The 16,820-nt window shown below is 34.6% G+C and overlaps 1 protein-coding gene across 1 annotated transcript in view; it reads left to right on the top strand.

The window, feature by feature from the left end:
- The first annotated feature begins 696 nt into the window (after positions 1-696).
- Positions 697-16,820, top strand: part of phtm (cytochrome P450 enzyme phantom) — a 31,426-nt gene continuing 15,302 nt past the window's right edge. Inside the window, exons 1-3 of the mRNA XM_085958280.1 lie at positions 697-946; positions 5,681-6,029; positions 14,696-14,841. Coding sequence (XP_085814406.1) covers positions 5,711-6,029; positions 14,696-14,841 — 465 coding nt within the window. The 5' untranslated portion in view covers positions 697-946; positions 5,681-5,710. The remainder of the gene's footprint in view (positions 947-5,680; positions 6,030-14,695; positions 14,842-16,820) is intronic.

Genomic DNA, 16,820 nt, shown 5'->3' with positions numbered 1-16,820 from the left:
GGTAACTCTATTAATAGCCAAAGCACTCATCGCTTTGAATACCTATATAGATTGGTAGGCATACTATTTAGCTAACAATTATTTCATTTCGTTGCATCCCTCTCATGCGTGCTGCACTTAATCGGTTTGTCATGTGCGCATGAGAGAGATGCAACACCCACGTTGCATTTATACTATTTATACGATCGCGCAACAAGCACGCAAACTCTTTCACGTGCAAGAGAGAAAAAGCTTAAATGCGTTACAAATAATATTTATATGTTATTGTAATTTTTGTGGTAACTTTCCAAGCGTTTCAAGTCAATACTAATTTATATTAATAATATAAGATATTATTATTATAAAATAACTACTTGTCTATTGTCTGCGGTCGCTATTTCCGACAGTGTTCAAATCCTGCCTGTTCTATCGCATTGTCTCGCTTGGTGTCCCTCTTACTTCTTTTTATTTCCAGCCCAAAACGTCAATCCTTATTAAATTTATAATGTTAAATTATAAGCAAGATTAAGTGAAATGATAACGATACATATGATTTTTTATTCACGGTTGAAATTAGATTCCTAGGCATTATTATTATTAGTTGCCATGTAATCAAATATAAATATTTTGTTAATTCCGGAACGTCATTCCGGATTACGTGGTTTGCATAAAATTATCCGGAACGCTGACTATGTCTACTCGCGAATCGCAGCACTCAGTCGCGATTGTTCGTGCTAACATCAAGGACCAATTTTTTCCTAGCAGGCATCGCATAATAGACGTGTTCGCGTCGTCAAATATTCCACGTTGTTTTGACATATTAAAAGAAGTTTATTTCAGTGGGATCGTCCAAAACTAAAAATATCTTTCAGTTTTAGAGGTTATGTTTACTAGTAAACCACAGAAGCTGTGAAGAATATAAAACTCGGAGTCTACGCTGCAACTCGAGAAAAATTTCATTATCTGAGTAAGTACTTTTGACACCATTAATCGATAAACAACGCGATGTACGCGATAGCGCACGCATTCAGTGTTGTCATCACGATATGTTTTTTTTTTATTTATGGCTGCTATCAAACTCATTACGAATGTCACGCACTCTTTCAGCTGTCATTGAAAAACCTCTATATCTAAAGACAATAATATTATGTATGTACATAAAAAAACAGTTTATTAATAATATTGTGTATTATTTTTACATGTTTTAAAAAAAATGTTTCATACGTATTATATAATTTTGCCTCTTGACGTAAAAAATGATAACATAATTATGACGATATGTAGTATTTTGTTTTTTTAATTGCTGATAAGATAAATTAATTTTATTCAATAGGTTCCCAGATATTGATAGTGATAATTTCCAATTCAGATGACTTCGGCACAACTTTTAGCGGGCAAAAACCCGCAAAATTTTTTTTTTTTTGTTTTTCGCTTATATCTCAAAAATGGTCGGTCGTAGAAAAAATATTGCAAAATAAATTTTAAGGCATAATAAATTTCCTAAAATTTTTACACAATACGTTTTTTTCTATCTCTGACCGTTTATGAGATATTTGATGTTGAAAACAGTATATATGTATTCGAAAACACGCGTTTTGGTAAAAATCAAACTTTAATGAGAAGAAATACTATTTTAAACTTAAGATCTTACAAATAAACAGTTTGGGGTTACAAACTAGTCTTTATGGTCAATGGGCCCAATATTCCAGATGGTGCGTGTTGGTGGGGGGAGGGGTAGAAAGGGCCACATTCTTATACCCCCACCAGTACCGCTGGTGCCACGACATGAATCAGTACCACTTTTGCTTTAGTTTAGTCTCCATTGTTTTGTCTTTGAAATAATTTATTTTTTATTTTCCCCATTGTATTTAGATAGCTGTTGATCGATTAAAATATGTCCAAAGCTTTAATTTGATAATGAAGTATAATGAATTTCTATGCCTCTCCCCCTTGAAAATAAATACTTATCTAAATTTAAGATCTTTCAAATAAAGTATGTTGATAGTTTTAGTAATAATAGCAAAACAAATTTTAATACCTACAGAATAATAATATTCACCAAACATCTTAATTTTTTAACCGTTGTAGAGTATGTATCCGAGGTGAAGTAGGCTAAGGTTGTACGTCTTCGAAGTCTTGCAATCCAGCTCCCACGTATGTATTTCATCAGGGCTGGACTCTGAATTGTTGAAAACTGTGACCATTTCTTTCAATTACGGACGTGCGTCATATTTAAACGATTTTGTCGAGAACAACACATCTGGTTTACTTCCCTTTCCAGGTTTTCGAAAGAAGAAGTTGTCCGAGAATTGTCCTCTTGCCGACATCACTACAAGAAGGTCAATATCTTCAGCTATTATCACTACGTTATTATTTTCGTTACTCAAAAAAAGTTTCTGGTCCACCTGACTGACAGTGTTTCCTTGAAACATAATTTCAGGGTATGATTTTAAATTTATACGGCGTAATCTTTCTACAAATTTTGTCCCATTGGATGCAGCATTGGATGGATATCCGTCAAATACAACTTCAATTTGTGACTTATAGTGTTTTGTCAAATAATCCGAATACATCTTCACAATGTCACCAAAGGATGAAATTCGGGACCAAACTACTTTATGCAGGAGATGTCCTCCATCAACCACAATAAACTGATGTTGGTGTTGTGAGTCTCAATGCTGGTGAATAATGATTTTGTCCTTTTCTCTTACCCTGTTCTGAAAACAGTGACATAGGGTAGGGTGCTAATTCATATGTAAAGTAATGTTGCAAATCTTTCTAGTTTTTTTTTACATATACCTAAATATTCTTTCAAATAAGGTAAACGGATCAGCTATCACAACTTTAGCGCTTCCTGCTTTCATACTACCACCAACGGATGCAATGGTAACAATTTTGTCTTTTTATTTGAATTTAACATTGTGAAAGTCGTTACCGACCATTCTATTAATCCCTTTTAACCCCTATTCTTGGGAATTATAGCAGTTTACTGCTGTTCCTCCAACAATCCTACTACTCAACGACAATATCTCGTCGGTTTTGGGAAATGGGTAGTGTAATGATAGTCATTCAAGAAGCTTACTTGAGTCAGCATTGTTTCGGTCAATTCGGGAACTTCTCATGTCAACATGCTGTTCCGATTCCCATTCCCAAAGTCCATCTGGTTAGAACACCGTCAGTTATTCCTCTGCCCAGTGTTGGACCTCCATAAATCTTCATTGTTTTCATTAATATTTGTTGGATGGTTATATCTGACCGAATTCCACTCCAGTGTTTGTCAGAGCGACGTATCGTAAAATATCCTCTTCTAGTGAACTCCTCAAATTCAGCAGCGTCCATTTCTCTTTCAGTTATTGCATATCTTGAAGATACAAATGGGCACTTTTAGCGTAAAAAAAATGGCCTGCTGCATGAAAGAATAAAACCATTTTTTCAATACTTTTCAAATGAAGGTTCCAGTCACCAGTTCGTTCGGCCTGAATGAAGTGTTTGATGAGCGTTGTCATTCGAAAATACTGTAACATAGCTTTTCAGTAGGACCATTATTTTCTAGAAAACACTTGCCTTTTTTAATTTATTTATGACCATTTTGAGGATAGTATCATTGGAATGAGCCTTTGATAACTCCGTTCAATCAATACTACTAGTAAGGTGATGGAATGCACCTATTTCTTCTTCGGTAAGTTCACTTATTGTATCCCAACACAATACACATGACGTAAAGAATAAACATAACTGCGCCCGCGATGGAGACTAAACTAAAGCAAAAGTGGTACTGATTCGTATCGTGGCACCAGTGGGACTGGTCCCCACCCCCACGCACCATATGGAACATTGGGCTCATTGACCATTAAGTCTAGTTTGTAACCCCAAAGTGTTTATTTGTAAGATCTTAAGTTTAAAATGGTATTTGTTCTCATTAAAGATTGATTTTTACTAAAACGCGTGTTTTCCAATACATATATACTGTTTTTAACAGCAAATATCTCATTAACGGTCGGAGATAGAAAAAAAAGATCATATAAATATTTAGGAGATTTAATAAGCTTTAAAATTGTATATAATAATATTTTTGCTACGACCGACCATTTTTTGAAATATAAGCGAAAAACCAAAAAAAATCCCAAAATTTTGCGGTTTTTTGCCCGCCCAAAGTTGTGCTGAAGTCATCCAAATTGGCAAACCCGTTTTTTTCTTACTCATTATGATATATACAGGTAGGAAAAACAAATCTTCTACCCCACCTTTTGCAACTAAAAAGTACAGATTGACTGGACTATATATATGAGAAAAGATTTACATAATGTTTTTCAACGTATGTTGGTCAAATGGCTTTGGAACAAAAATCATTATTATTAAATACATTTACAATTTTATTATTATATTGTTAAACCAGTATTTTCCAAACAATAAGCACGATTACGAACGATTTCAATACTGAAAATTTTAATTAACATTAATTTTATGTACATATTGTATAAAAAATATTATTTTTAGTGTTCTATTATAAAATAATTCCTCTAGGTACTAAATTGAGTATCTAAACACCTGGTATACGATGCTGCCTTGCAAGACAGGTATAAGGGCCAGGTCACACGGAGCTGCAAGTTGACGCATTGGAAATTGGAATGTAGTCCAATTTGGAATCATAAATAAATCAGCATTGCTGCACCACAATTTGCATAAATTTTCACCGCCGTGTGGCTTAGTTCTAATTGGGTATTTTCCTTAAGTTAAGCTTTCTTCGTTTAGTGCTGGAAAAGGCAGCAGATTTTTTTGACGCAAACTTTGACTTCTATATCGAGACGTACACGTAACTACGGCCGTTTCTGGAACTAAAACCGTTGCAATACCGAAGTGCCATGACGTAGATGTCAATATATAGAAGCCGAACAGTAGGTATTGTTGTCGCCTATCTACTGCCGTGGTTTCTGTCTTTATCATAATGACACGTCCTTGTTGTAAGTAGTTTTTATTAGGAATTCAGAATCATTCAGATATACCTCGCACCACGGTCCGGACATCGCGTAACGATCGAAAATTTTTATCGTAGACTTGGATCAATAATAATTTGTCGAAATAATACATAATGGATAAATTGGGTCTAGGATGATTTGGCACCGGACAACTGGACGCCACGGAATTCGAAAATAAATTGGCGTTTGGTAGGTACTTATAGGTACTTTAAAAAAATATCCAATATTATTATTTATACTTCAATGATTATATTCTGATTTAATTGTTAGTAGGAATGTAAATATGCAGACGAAAACAATGATTTAATCGTGCATATGTTTAAGTTCCAACGAAAAAAGAGTTTTTTATTTTATATAAAGCCTTAGGCATGGTAATTCTCAATCCGCGATAAAGAATACATTATGTTAAGAGTAAAATGAATTCAAACTACTAAGTGGTAGATAGAAACTGATTAAAATACCTCGTCTACACGTGTCTGCGACAGTGCGGCGTCCAATTGTCCGGAGGCCAGTCGTCCCATTCCCGATAAATCAAAGCGATGCTACCCAGATACCGTGTTTTCGCATTGTAATAATACGTATCTTCAATTATTTCTAACGTGTGCCAACTGTCTTTGCAAAAGGGTACCGCCACGTTGCTCTCTTTTGTTTTGTTCAAAGCACCAGGGGGAGAGGTATTACTACCTAAGTGTAAATACATAATTAATTTGTTTTATTTTCCACAGATCACATCCTGGGCGAAAACAAACATTACAATGATTCTAGCGTTGGTGTTAATTCTCATAACGGTCCTAATCATCGCGCTGATACCCCGTCGCCATAAATTAGCTCCACCGGGACCTACTGGTATTCCACTTCTCGGATCATTACTGTCACTTGACGCAGCACGGTCTCACGATTCTCTTGCAAAGATAGCCAGGAAATATGGGGTGAACGGAGCTTGCTCCATCAATCTTGGATCGGTTCCAGCGGTACTGTTGACAGACCCCAAACTGGTGCGGGAAGCCTTCGCAAAGGATGCTTTTGCTGGACGAGCGCCACTTTACTTGACTCACGGCATCATGGAAGGAAGGGGTAAGTTCCTCGATTGTTTGTGATCCCATAATTTAAAAAAAACATTAAATTTTATTAATATTATTGTGTGATAGAATCACAATAACATCAGTAATTTGTTTGTTTTCCACAGTGCTTAAATAATTGTCCACGCGAGTCTGTACATTTATTGACAACGTACTATAGGCGGCCACAGACGTACAGTTTTCGTAACAGGTTGAACATGCCAGTTAATATGTAATGGCGGCCATACAGTTATCTTTGGTAGATAATCTGCTGCGCCCATAGATGGACAGTTTTTGACCTGCCAGATGTGTGCCAGGTTCAAACTGCCAGCGACCCCCCACTCCCGTGTTTTTGTAAAAGTGATGGAATTTCAACTCACCGAAAGTTCTCGGGTGACGTTAGATGTTGGTAACGTAAAGTAAAATATACGCCCGATACAACTGCGGCTGATGTTGCTTGTTATAAAATACAAATTCATTTATTATTAAAAATGTAATAATATTATGTACGCGGAGATCGCAAATATTATATTTTATTTATTTTTACGAGAGTAAAACAAAGTTATAGTTATTTATGTAAACATATTATTTTATACAATATAATATAAATGTTAAAATTTTAGAGAGCATTATTAATTAAGTTATTGTGAAAATATTGATTAATATCTCAGTACTCAAATTTTATTTATTGTATGTAGTGATTATTACAAATTATTAATTTAAGACGTTTACAACATAAATTGTGAATGACAATGTTGGTAAATCTAAATAAAATTTAAGTATGTATATATTTTAATATTATCATAGTAATTAATTATTATACTGATGATTGATGTAAATATAATTTTGTGGCATGTTTAAATTTATTGTAAATAAAATCAGCACCTTTATAAATATTACCGTTTTCTAAAAATATGACCAAATAGATAATTAATACTGTCCAAAGAAAAGATTATATTTACACGAATGAGTATAATATTGTTTCGGTGAATCGATAAAATACACAATCCACTAGCGAAATCATGTCTTATTTTACCAACGTCATAGGTGTGTATTTTATGTCAATTTGTTTCTAATAAAAACAATAATTATAACCATAATAAATTCAAAGTAAAAATATTCGTGTATCAATATCGTGCTAGTATACCCTACCTAAAACTAATTTAAACAATACCCCTGTGTAATATCTCCGCGAACCTAACCTCCATAGTTTTTGACACTTGCTCTGCCACAGACAATAACTGTACGTATATGGGCACGTCTGTTGACAGTTCGACATATTTAAATGGGGTAGTTAAACTAATCTGTGGTGTGTCCACTAACGTACAGTTATTGTCTGTACCATGTTCAACCTGCTACGAAAACTGTACGTCTGTGGCCGCCTAATCATGGACACCAAAGTTTTTCCGAAAGTAGGTACATTACTAAATAACTAAATATTACTTAGATAATAATATGTATAATGCGAGTATTGACGTATTGAATAAAAAAATAGTTGAATAAAAATTATTAGCAAGTTCAAGTAAGTTACAACAAAAAATCTTGGAGTGATCCGTGACGTCGGTTAGTAATTAAAGTAATACTTAACTATTCTGATTTAAAATACAAGGGCCGATCGCCAATAGTTCAATTTGGAAAACACTTCACAGAGTATTAAAAACCATTAGTTAAAATTTGTCCTAATTAAGTATGACTCCTTTAGCATTGTTGTATATGTGCGTGGGCGCGATACCCGAGAGATGCGGGCTCAATTTTTGCGGGGGTCAACGATCATCAGTTTTATAAGATTATAAAAACAACGTATAATTAAAAAAATGTAAATGTATTTTAAAAAAATCAAAGGGGAAAAGTTTATAGTATTTCCATCCCAATTATTCCAGATAATTGAAATTATTCTGTACGTATTCATTGACAATAAAATACTCTCTCAATAGAATTATTTTATTATTCTTTAGTTAGATTAAAAATGTGAGTCACTTCACCAATACACCGATGTCCCAAATTTCAATTTCATTTAATACATTTACTATTTACGAAGAATTCCGATAGAGTTCATTGAACTTGACTGTTAGTCTGTCTTCTATTGCACCAAGAGAATGCAGAAATGCCTAAAATGTTGTGTATACAAAAAACTCGCAGCAGTGACCTAGGCCAAGGTGAATGAAATACATACAACGCTGCGTTTAGACTGCAGAAGATGGACTCGAATGGACCTACATACCTGACTAGGTCTAAAAAGTACGATGACCTGTGTTGTGCCAGTGGTAAAGTCTTTTTTTGAGGGAGTTAAACGATGAAGGAATCTAAAATTATTGTCTTGAAAATAAATACTTTTGATTTATAGTAACTGTGGATAATTTTACTAATAACAGTGTAAACTTTGATGGGAAATAAAAAGATGCGATCATTTTTTTATAGACGCCTTTATCGATATCTAGCATTAACTATCGAGGTTTCTTTAAAAACTTTGGCACGCAAACTACTCTACTTGATGCTAGTCAAATGAAAATTGTGCCGGCTGAGAAATATGTCTTATTGAAAACCATTCGTCTACCTGAATCGGGTATTGCTAATTTGAATTTGGCCAGAGCCTATGAAACCGCCTTGCAAAAACTCTGGAAAATTCTCTGTAGCGCAAGGCGGTAGTGATTCTGATGAATATTTTGTCGTATTCACTGGGAACTGAGAACTGTGATTTATATAGCCGAGTTTTTCCCGTGGTAAAAGACAATATTATGTCGCATAGGACTGATATTCTGAGCATATACTTATCCTATCTTATATGACTGCAATCACTGGATCTGAAAGGCATGAATCATCATTACATGTCACCATTTATTATTTTGATTCTTTTTAAGTTTTAGTTACCTTTTTTATAATATGTATCCAATGAGCTAGACATATCGCTATGGCGAGTGGACAACCGCTGGTCAAATACCGTCATACAATGGTACCCAAGGGACACTTAACGCCCACAGGGTTACCCTAAAGCTCGCTGGATAGACGAGCTCATAAAGTTCGATAGATGTATGTGACAGCAAAGAACTAGGGATCGAGAAGAGTAGTGATAGCTGATGATAGCCGTCATCCAGCAGTGAACCAACCCCAGCTGATGATGGTGATGATATTTAGGCTTAGGTTTATTTAAGCTAATTTAATAAGCTAAATATTGATATCTTTGAGAAGAATCTTTTAGGATATTAAAGACAATGTGGGAGTGAAAAGATCACATATAGTAAAACGCAGAGATTGCGCTGGATCTACCACATGTACAGAATGTTGAAGGAGTTACCAACAAGGCTATATTTGCATTCTTTAAGGCCATCCGCTCACGCAGAAACTAAAATCCGACAAACTGGTTGGTGATGGAACTCATAAACTGGCCAGTGACTGATGCTTCGCACACATCACTACTGAAACCTAGTATCTCATAACCTCAAACTGTAAAACCCATCGTCTTTCCTACTTCATTCTAAACTTTTTCCGTTATATCTTTACGGGAATATTTTGGCAGCCTGTAATTATACAGGCAGGAGTATTTCACAACATCTGCCACATATTTTAAATTAAAAATCGCCCATCTTCAACTTTTGTTTAGTTCAGTTCAGTGCCACCAATTTTGGTAAGAAAATATGATTTTTCATCGAATCTACTGATATTGGTACCATTTTTTTATGGGTGACTGGAAACTGAGAGAGCGTGAGACTAGCATGTCGCATCTCTTCGGTTTTGGTTGTGGACGTTTTGAAACTGAAAGATTCTTGTCTTGCCGTCAGCGAGCCGCCATTGAAATACATTAGCTAGATACTGGACTTTCAGTTGCGTCTTTTTTGAGTATTCACGTGAGCGGATGGCCTAAGGGCAAGGGATGATTCGGACGGCTGAAACTGGGATGATTAGACTGGGCCACGCAAAATTTAAGAACGCTCGACCCAAGGAATTTGAACGCGGCGTCACTGTATAATCTAAGACCAATGACATTAATATGGTCGAAGCATCTCAAAAAAAATGACACTCATTTTTTTGTCGGGTCTGCTGAATGGCATAATCTGTTCTAACGCCATTACAATAAAGGTGATATTGCTATAAATTCCCGATGCGTGATATCGCATAATGGAAATTGCGTGACGTCTACCTATACATGTGCGAATGTTGCTATGTACGAATTTACTTGCTAGCTACTGTATTGCGTGCGTTGTCGATTAACAATGTCATTGTCTGAGACTGAGACGGCTTTTAGTAGACCCGTCCATGGTTGTAGTGCCAAAATTTATAATAATTATGTTCCGTCTATTTCCTATTATTATAATACATAGAAGGTTCCTTCAACGTTTATGTTTTTAACTGCTATATTTTCAGAAGTTTGTTACTCCTGTTATTTACATTACATGAATGTGATTGATACACCAATTGCGTCATTCGATAAAATATTGCATTGAAGTTGTGTGAAAGTCTTATAAACTTCATACGTTTAATTCAAATTTAATCTGCAAATGTATTTTCTTAATGAAATATAATAATAATCAATGCGGTGGGTATTGTTTGATAACGTGTAAGTCACCTTGATTATGAGTTGTAAGATTTTTCATTTTAAATTAAATCAAACAAAAGATAAACGAAGTTATTGTTAAAATTAATTAAGGTGTGTGTTAACCACGTATTTACGTATATAAGAAAACAACTCACCTTTGAAATATTTTATAAGGGAGTTCTTCGAAACAATCTACCTCAATTATTTATTATTTGTATAGATAAATGTATACATTACATTTTAGTAGGAATATTGATGAAACTAATGATACATTAATATGTCTATATAAATAATAAATAACTTAATTGGGATGATTCAAAGAAAACTCCTGTAAAATATTTCAAATGTTAGTTAGAATAGTTCTGCATTCTGCTGTCGATTAATGCTCTCGCAACCCCCTGAAAACGTTGCTGCAAGCAGTGATGTCCCTAGGTAAAGTTTCACCCTTAAGAAGACTTTGATTACTCTTCCCTGTCAATTTTAGTCTCAAATCATCTTAGTAACCATCAAACTATCTTACTTACTTATTTTATCATGTATTTTCAAATATACTAAAAATCTTTAAATTTACATACACACTATCTTCCGCGAATTTGAGTATTTCTGCGAAACTCAGAGGCACTCTTATGAAAATGTTGCCTGTGCGATGAACCGCTATTACAATATGTATTACAATACAATAATTGTTATACTGTCAGGATTTTTTATGCTTCGACTATTCTTAAAACTCAGATGTCGATACTTTCTAAAATGAAGTCGCATTATCGTCTTCTTGATGGAAAGTCGCCACTGTTCTCAAAAGTAATGTAATATTTGTATTAGTTCCTTCATTCGCCAACCCTATGCTAGGCATGATCTGCCTACCCCACGGAACATCAGTGCCCGCTGGTGATGGCGTTGCGACAACTACTAACTGTGAAGCTGATAAAAGATTTGTAATGCTAATGGTTAAATTAAACGCAGATAATTTGCGCATTACAATAATATGTTGATTCATAGCAAACTTCACACTATGTGTATCATTAAAATTGTCAAAAAATAATAGCTAAAAAATAGAAAAAACCGACTATATGTAGGTATATTTTGTGATAATATGATATAATGATATAATCATGGCCTCCCTATCCTACCCCTCTACCTATCGCTAAGTTGGCATGTGTGACGTTCAACAGAAGCGTTTTCAAAATTGTGTTAGAGGTAAAACTAAAGGTTTTCAGTGTATTTTTAGGGTTTTTTTGTAGTTTAGATACTTCTACTTACTTGAATTATGGAAATGTCGAGTATCAACACAATGTACTTAACCGATTTATGGTTCCGGGTTCCGGGGAATGACAAAAGAAATGGCGTATTTAAAAAAAAACACTACCTTATTCTTAGGTCAATAATTATTATAAAGCAATCATTATTCATAAGATGTTTATCACACTTGAATGGTCAAAGACATAACTTATAATGAGTATCTTTAGAATTATCTTCAAATGTGTTAATCTTGCCGATTTTTGAATAATAAAATGCCTAATTCTTGTCAAATTTGGGATCACAGAGATTATCAATATATTTTTTTATCGTGAATATTTTACAAAAATTATCTCGTCATAAATTATACTAATGGTTTTATAAATGCGTTTAAAAATTATTAATGTAAAAAATCTTAACACTACTGCACAGTTATGTACCGAAATATGACTATATTCTAAAACATTAGAGCGAGAGGTTTAAAAGAATACTATTTTATGTAACAAAAATACTTCATGCAGTCATCAAATGCTTAAAATAAATATGAGGGATAATAAGGCTTCAAAATGATATAAATAGATTATCTACAACGTTTAAGGAGTGTCCAGGATCATGGTTTAAAAATACAATAAAAACTCAATTTTGACCTACGACGAGCATGTCCCCCTTAATGCAAACTTCTTAATCTAAAATAAAATACATCTCTTGCATCATTCAAACAACAATTGCGTTGAATTATTTTTACAATGTTAAATATAATGTCTAATATGACCTTTTTATCAACAGGACAGTATTGTTATAATCAACACGCAATGAATGATGTGATATTTTTCGAGAAATCCTGATAAAAAGTTTTCATTTTTTTTAATATGCTGATACGATTACACTAATTAATTTTAATTGTTCAACGATCATTGTATTTTAATGTTGATTAAGTTCTCACAAAAAACCTAAAAAATATTGTGAAATTATTTTTTCAGTCTTAATTTCAACAAAGGATATTCCTTACAACATGGTTTCCCAAACTTTTTCTGCAATGGAACACTTGGCAAACCCGGAAATTTTAACGGAACACTTAGTTTATTTTGTAGGTTATTTATTAGCGCAGCTAACCGTTCTGCCAATTTTGGCAACTGTCGTTAAACTGACAAGACTTGTCAGCCGGTCAGTTAAAGACAATATACCCCATCTTTTTCATGCGCACGGTGTGAGAAAAGATGGTCCTCCGTCTGTACCTAGATCATGGCCCCCACATCCCGAAGCGGGGCCCCAGGCTAGGATCTTTGGCGGCTCCCTATTTATCGCTAAGGTTAAAGGCAATGTGACGATCTACAGTTGCATATTCCAAATGGCGTTCGAGGTAAAATTAAGGGTATTTTTAGCGATTTTTTTGTATTTTTAATACACCCACTTTAATGTTGGTATGCACAATTATGGACATGCCAAATATCGACAATAATCAAAAATTGTAAGTATGGCAAAACCACATATGAAGTGAAACAGCGCCGCAGGTGACATTTTTTACTATTAGTGCATGTTTGCGATGTGTGTTTATCTCACTTGGCTGGTCGATCTCTCACGCCAGGCCCCCCATAAGCCCAGACCCTCAGGCTATAGGCCTGTTTGCCCCCCTTGTGGGAGCCATGACCTATCTAGATAATTGACGTCATAAACATCAGTGGAGATTGGTCATCACTCGTCTTTCAATATGAAGTAAATTCTTTAATTATTTTAGTTTTATTTATTTTACTTCTACTTAGTAGAAGATCTTTAAATGTGTTGCAGTGTATAAAACCTTTCCAAATGGTCGCGGAATACTTATTTAGGTTCGGTGGAACACTGGTGTTCCGCGGAACATAGTTTGGGAAACCCTGCCTTACAATATTGATAGTATGCTGCACTATTAATTATATTTTTATGTTTATCATTAACTATGAAGATAAATAAATAAATAGACATTTTCAAAAACAGTTAGTGATTTCCAATTGTTCTGCTAAGCATTGCAGACGATATCATTGTCAGTTCTAATACAATATGTCATGTGTCGGTTTTAATTGACATATTTTTTACATATTATAACTTAAACCTTCTGAAATATTCCACAAAGTAATATCTTCTTAATTTCGAAGATCATGATCTTCACTGACTGAAACGATTTCGTTATCCGTTATTTATTTCACAGTTCATCTGTAGAGAACTCTTCCGTCATATCTGTTCTACGAGCTAAGCATTCTAACTAAATCATGAGTTGTATGGTTATCAATTTATTTTTGGACTATGGGATTAGATAATTGAAGAGTAGATCATAGACTCATTTGTCTATTTAACCCACAATTTGTAGGTATGGGTCAAACCTCGGTACGTTTCTCGAAGAGAATTCAGTACCTTGGCGCAATTCTTGACGATACGTTGACTTTTAGCGAACACGCCAAAACGGCCGCATCGAAGTTATATATTGCCTATCAGAAAATGGCCAGAATGACGGGATTGAGACTGGGGACATAGTGATAGGACTCTTATCCTGGCCGCGCACTAAGCAGCCACGATAAGTCAACAATATTTGGCTGCCTAATGCATTTGTTTGGATACGTTTTATTACAAATACGAAGATCATGTTGGCTGCTGCAGCCAGGCTTAAGGTCGCATACGGTGCAACATTATTACCGGCTATGCTTCCAGCGTATGGCACCCTAAAATAAAACCATTATCTAGATTCTAGAGTAAGAAGTGCTTTAATTATCTGACCGTTACTGACTAAAGCCTACAGGACGATGTCATCAGACGCGCTTCCTATCCTGGCAGGGGGGGTACTTCCCCTCAACCTGCACGTTTAAGTACAATGTTCGAGAGGGATCAACACCACCATCAAGGCCATGTACATAAATAACGTGTTTTAAAGGATGTTTACATTACAGGTATAATCTGCGCTGAAGGTGAACTGTGGAAAGACCAGCGTCGTCTACTATCAGCCTGGCTGCGTGCAATGGGCGCCACTAAAACCGGTGCCAGGAAGGAGGAAATTGAACGTCGCATAACGACTTCAGTTGACAAGCTAGAGAAGGTAAATATGATTCTAAAAGTCCTGGCCAATTTGTGTGATTAATGTAATTATTACTAAGTATGTAATACCTACGTGATATCAGTTATATCTCAGGAATTTCTGCTAGTATGAAAGCTTCGGTGTCAAATTTCGCTACCCTGAACAGGGACGGGGTGGGGTTCTCACCTCAAATCAGTCTCTAAAGGCTTTTGATCCATAACGGTCTTTTGCTGAAACCTTCCCTTGAGTGGTAATGTACAGAAATTGACACCTCATTGGACACTGCATTTTTTCCCCGACCATGTCCGATCCTAATAGGATCATATGGGCCTCCACAGAGTAGAGGTTTGTATTAAAAGATTTATTGTTTTTTACGAGAAATAGATGTCAGCCACTTGCTCAACCTATTAGGTCTATACCCTGACTCACTCACAAATTAAAAAAACAATATGTGTACTTGTCGGACCCGGGATTCGAACCTGGGACCCACGGCGTTATAGTCCAACGCTTAAGCCGCGCGGCCACCGTGAGCGTCACTGCATTCGTTTTATGCTCACTGCATTAGCTTTTTTGAAAATATATTGATTAAATTTAAAAAATAATGCTACATACAGAAAGTATTACGGAAAAAATGCCACGGTATTACGAAATGTAAACGTTATTTAATTACGCGTATATATATTTTCACAATCTATGTAAGTATATTGTCTTTTTCATAGTAACCACTAATGTTTTGTCTACAGAATAAAATATTTATCTTCCAGACTCCGCATAGTATTGATATTAATTTTGTAATTATTGACTCATTAAAAAAATTCTAGTGAATTTTCGACAGTCATTGATAACCTTGGTTAAGTCTAGCACAGCGGTCGGAAACTTATGGGACACGTACCAGTAGGTAGCCAATTACTTTTAAATTCTGATGAAATGTTACATTCCATACACTTTTTTTTTTCAAAATTTATCCCATATATATAATAAGAAAAATATCAAAGCAAGTACATTTTTTTATTAATAATTATTGATTTTTGCGTATCAATAGTTAATTACTTTTAATCAGGTTAATATTTTATACAGAAAAATAGAATAATGTAGTACCTATGTAATTTTTTGTATGCTTCTTTGTTGGTTATTTTTTTTGCGGCCTTTTCTGTTATATTTACCACTAAATCACACTGGATTATCAAACAGATTATTTTCATCAAAAATACGAAATGGTTTAAGAGCATACATAAGTGAAACGGAAAATAATTTTCAACAGTAGATGGAACGAAATTTCGCAGTCATCGCCAATTATAGGAGACGGACAGTCGAGGTGTGAGCACGTCAATTTGTTTTGTGATGGCGTCGGAGGAATATATTCTTAAATCATGTAAAAATGACTAAAAAACGTTCCGCATGTACTTGAAAAAGAAAACATGTCAAGGAATATACTATTATTATTACGAATATAATAACAAACATAACATTAAAAGGACGCATGTTGAATTTTTATGACAAATTATATTTCGTTTCACAATCCGCGCATCGCCTAGTCTTGATCTTTTTAGACCATGCATCAGCTGAAGTATATCCTTAACAGTAAGGATCTGGAGGGATACAAAGAAATAGTAGATACCTTCCTGTACCTTCATCAGGAAGGTATCTACTATCTTTAATGATTATCTATGACGTAGGTAATATTAATTTTCCTAACTAACCGTTAATACATAATCTAAAATCTGTTTTATTTTTATTTATTTTATCTTCTCGTATTCTGAAAATGGGTTCATACTCAGAAACAGCAGCTATTCGATGTAAATGTATCAATATTGTAAATGTAAATTATCGATGAGCCACGTGGAAAAATTATAATAGAAAATAAAATTGCAAATTTAAATACAAACAGATAAAATAAGAAACAACATGATTAGCCATGTATATTTCCATGCTATTTTTCTCACGTGATTATTATAAAATGCGCATAAAATGCGTTTTATTGTGGCGATCAGTGGCACGCG

Source organism: Rhyacophila brunnea, unplaced genomic scaffold, assembly GCF_057557595.1.
Source record: "Rhyacophila brunnea isolate RB1 unplaced genomic scaffold, BYU_Rbru_1.0 scaffold_7, whole genome shotgun sequence".
Taxonomy (NCBI): Eukaryota; Metazoa; Arthropoda; class Insecta; order Trichoptera; family Rhyacophilidae; genus Rhyacophila; species Rhyacophila brunnea.
Note: the sequence above shows the minus strand (reverse complement) of the source record. Positions and strands in the feature narration are given on the sequence as shown.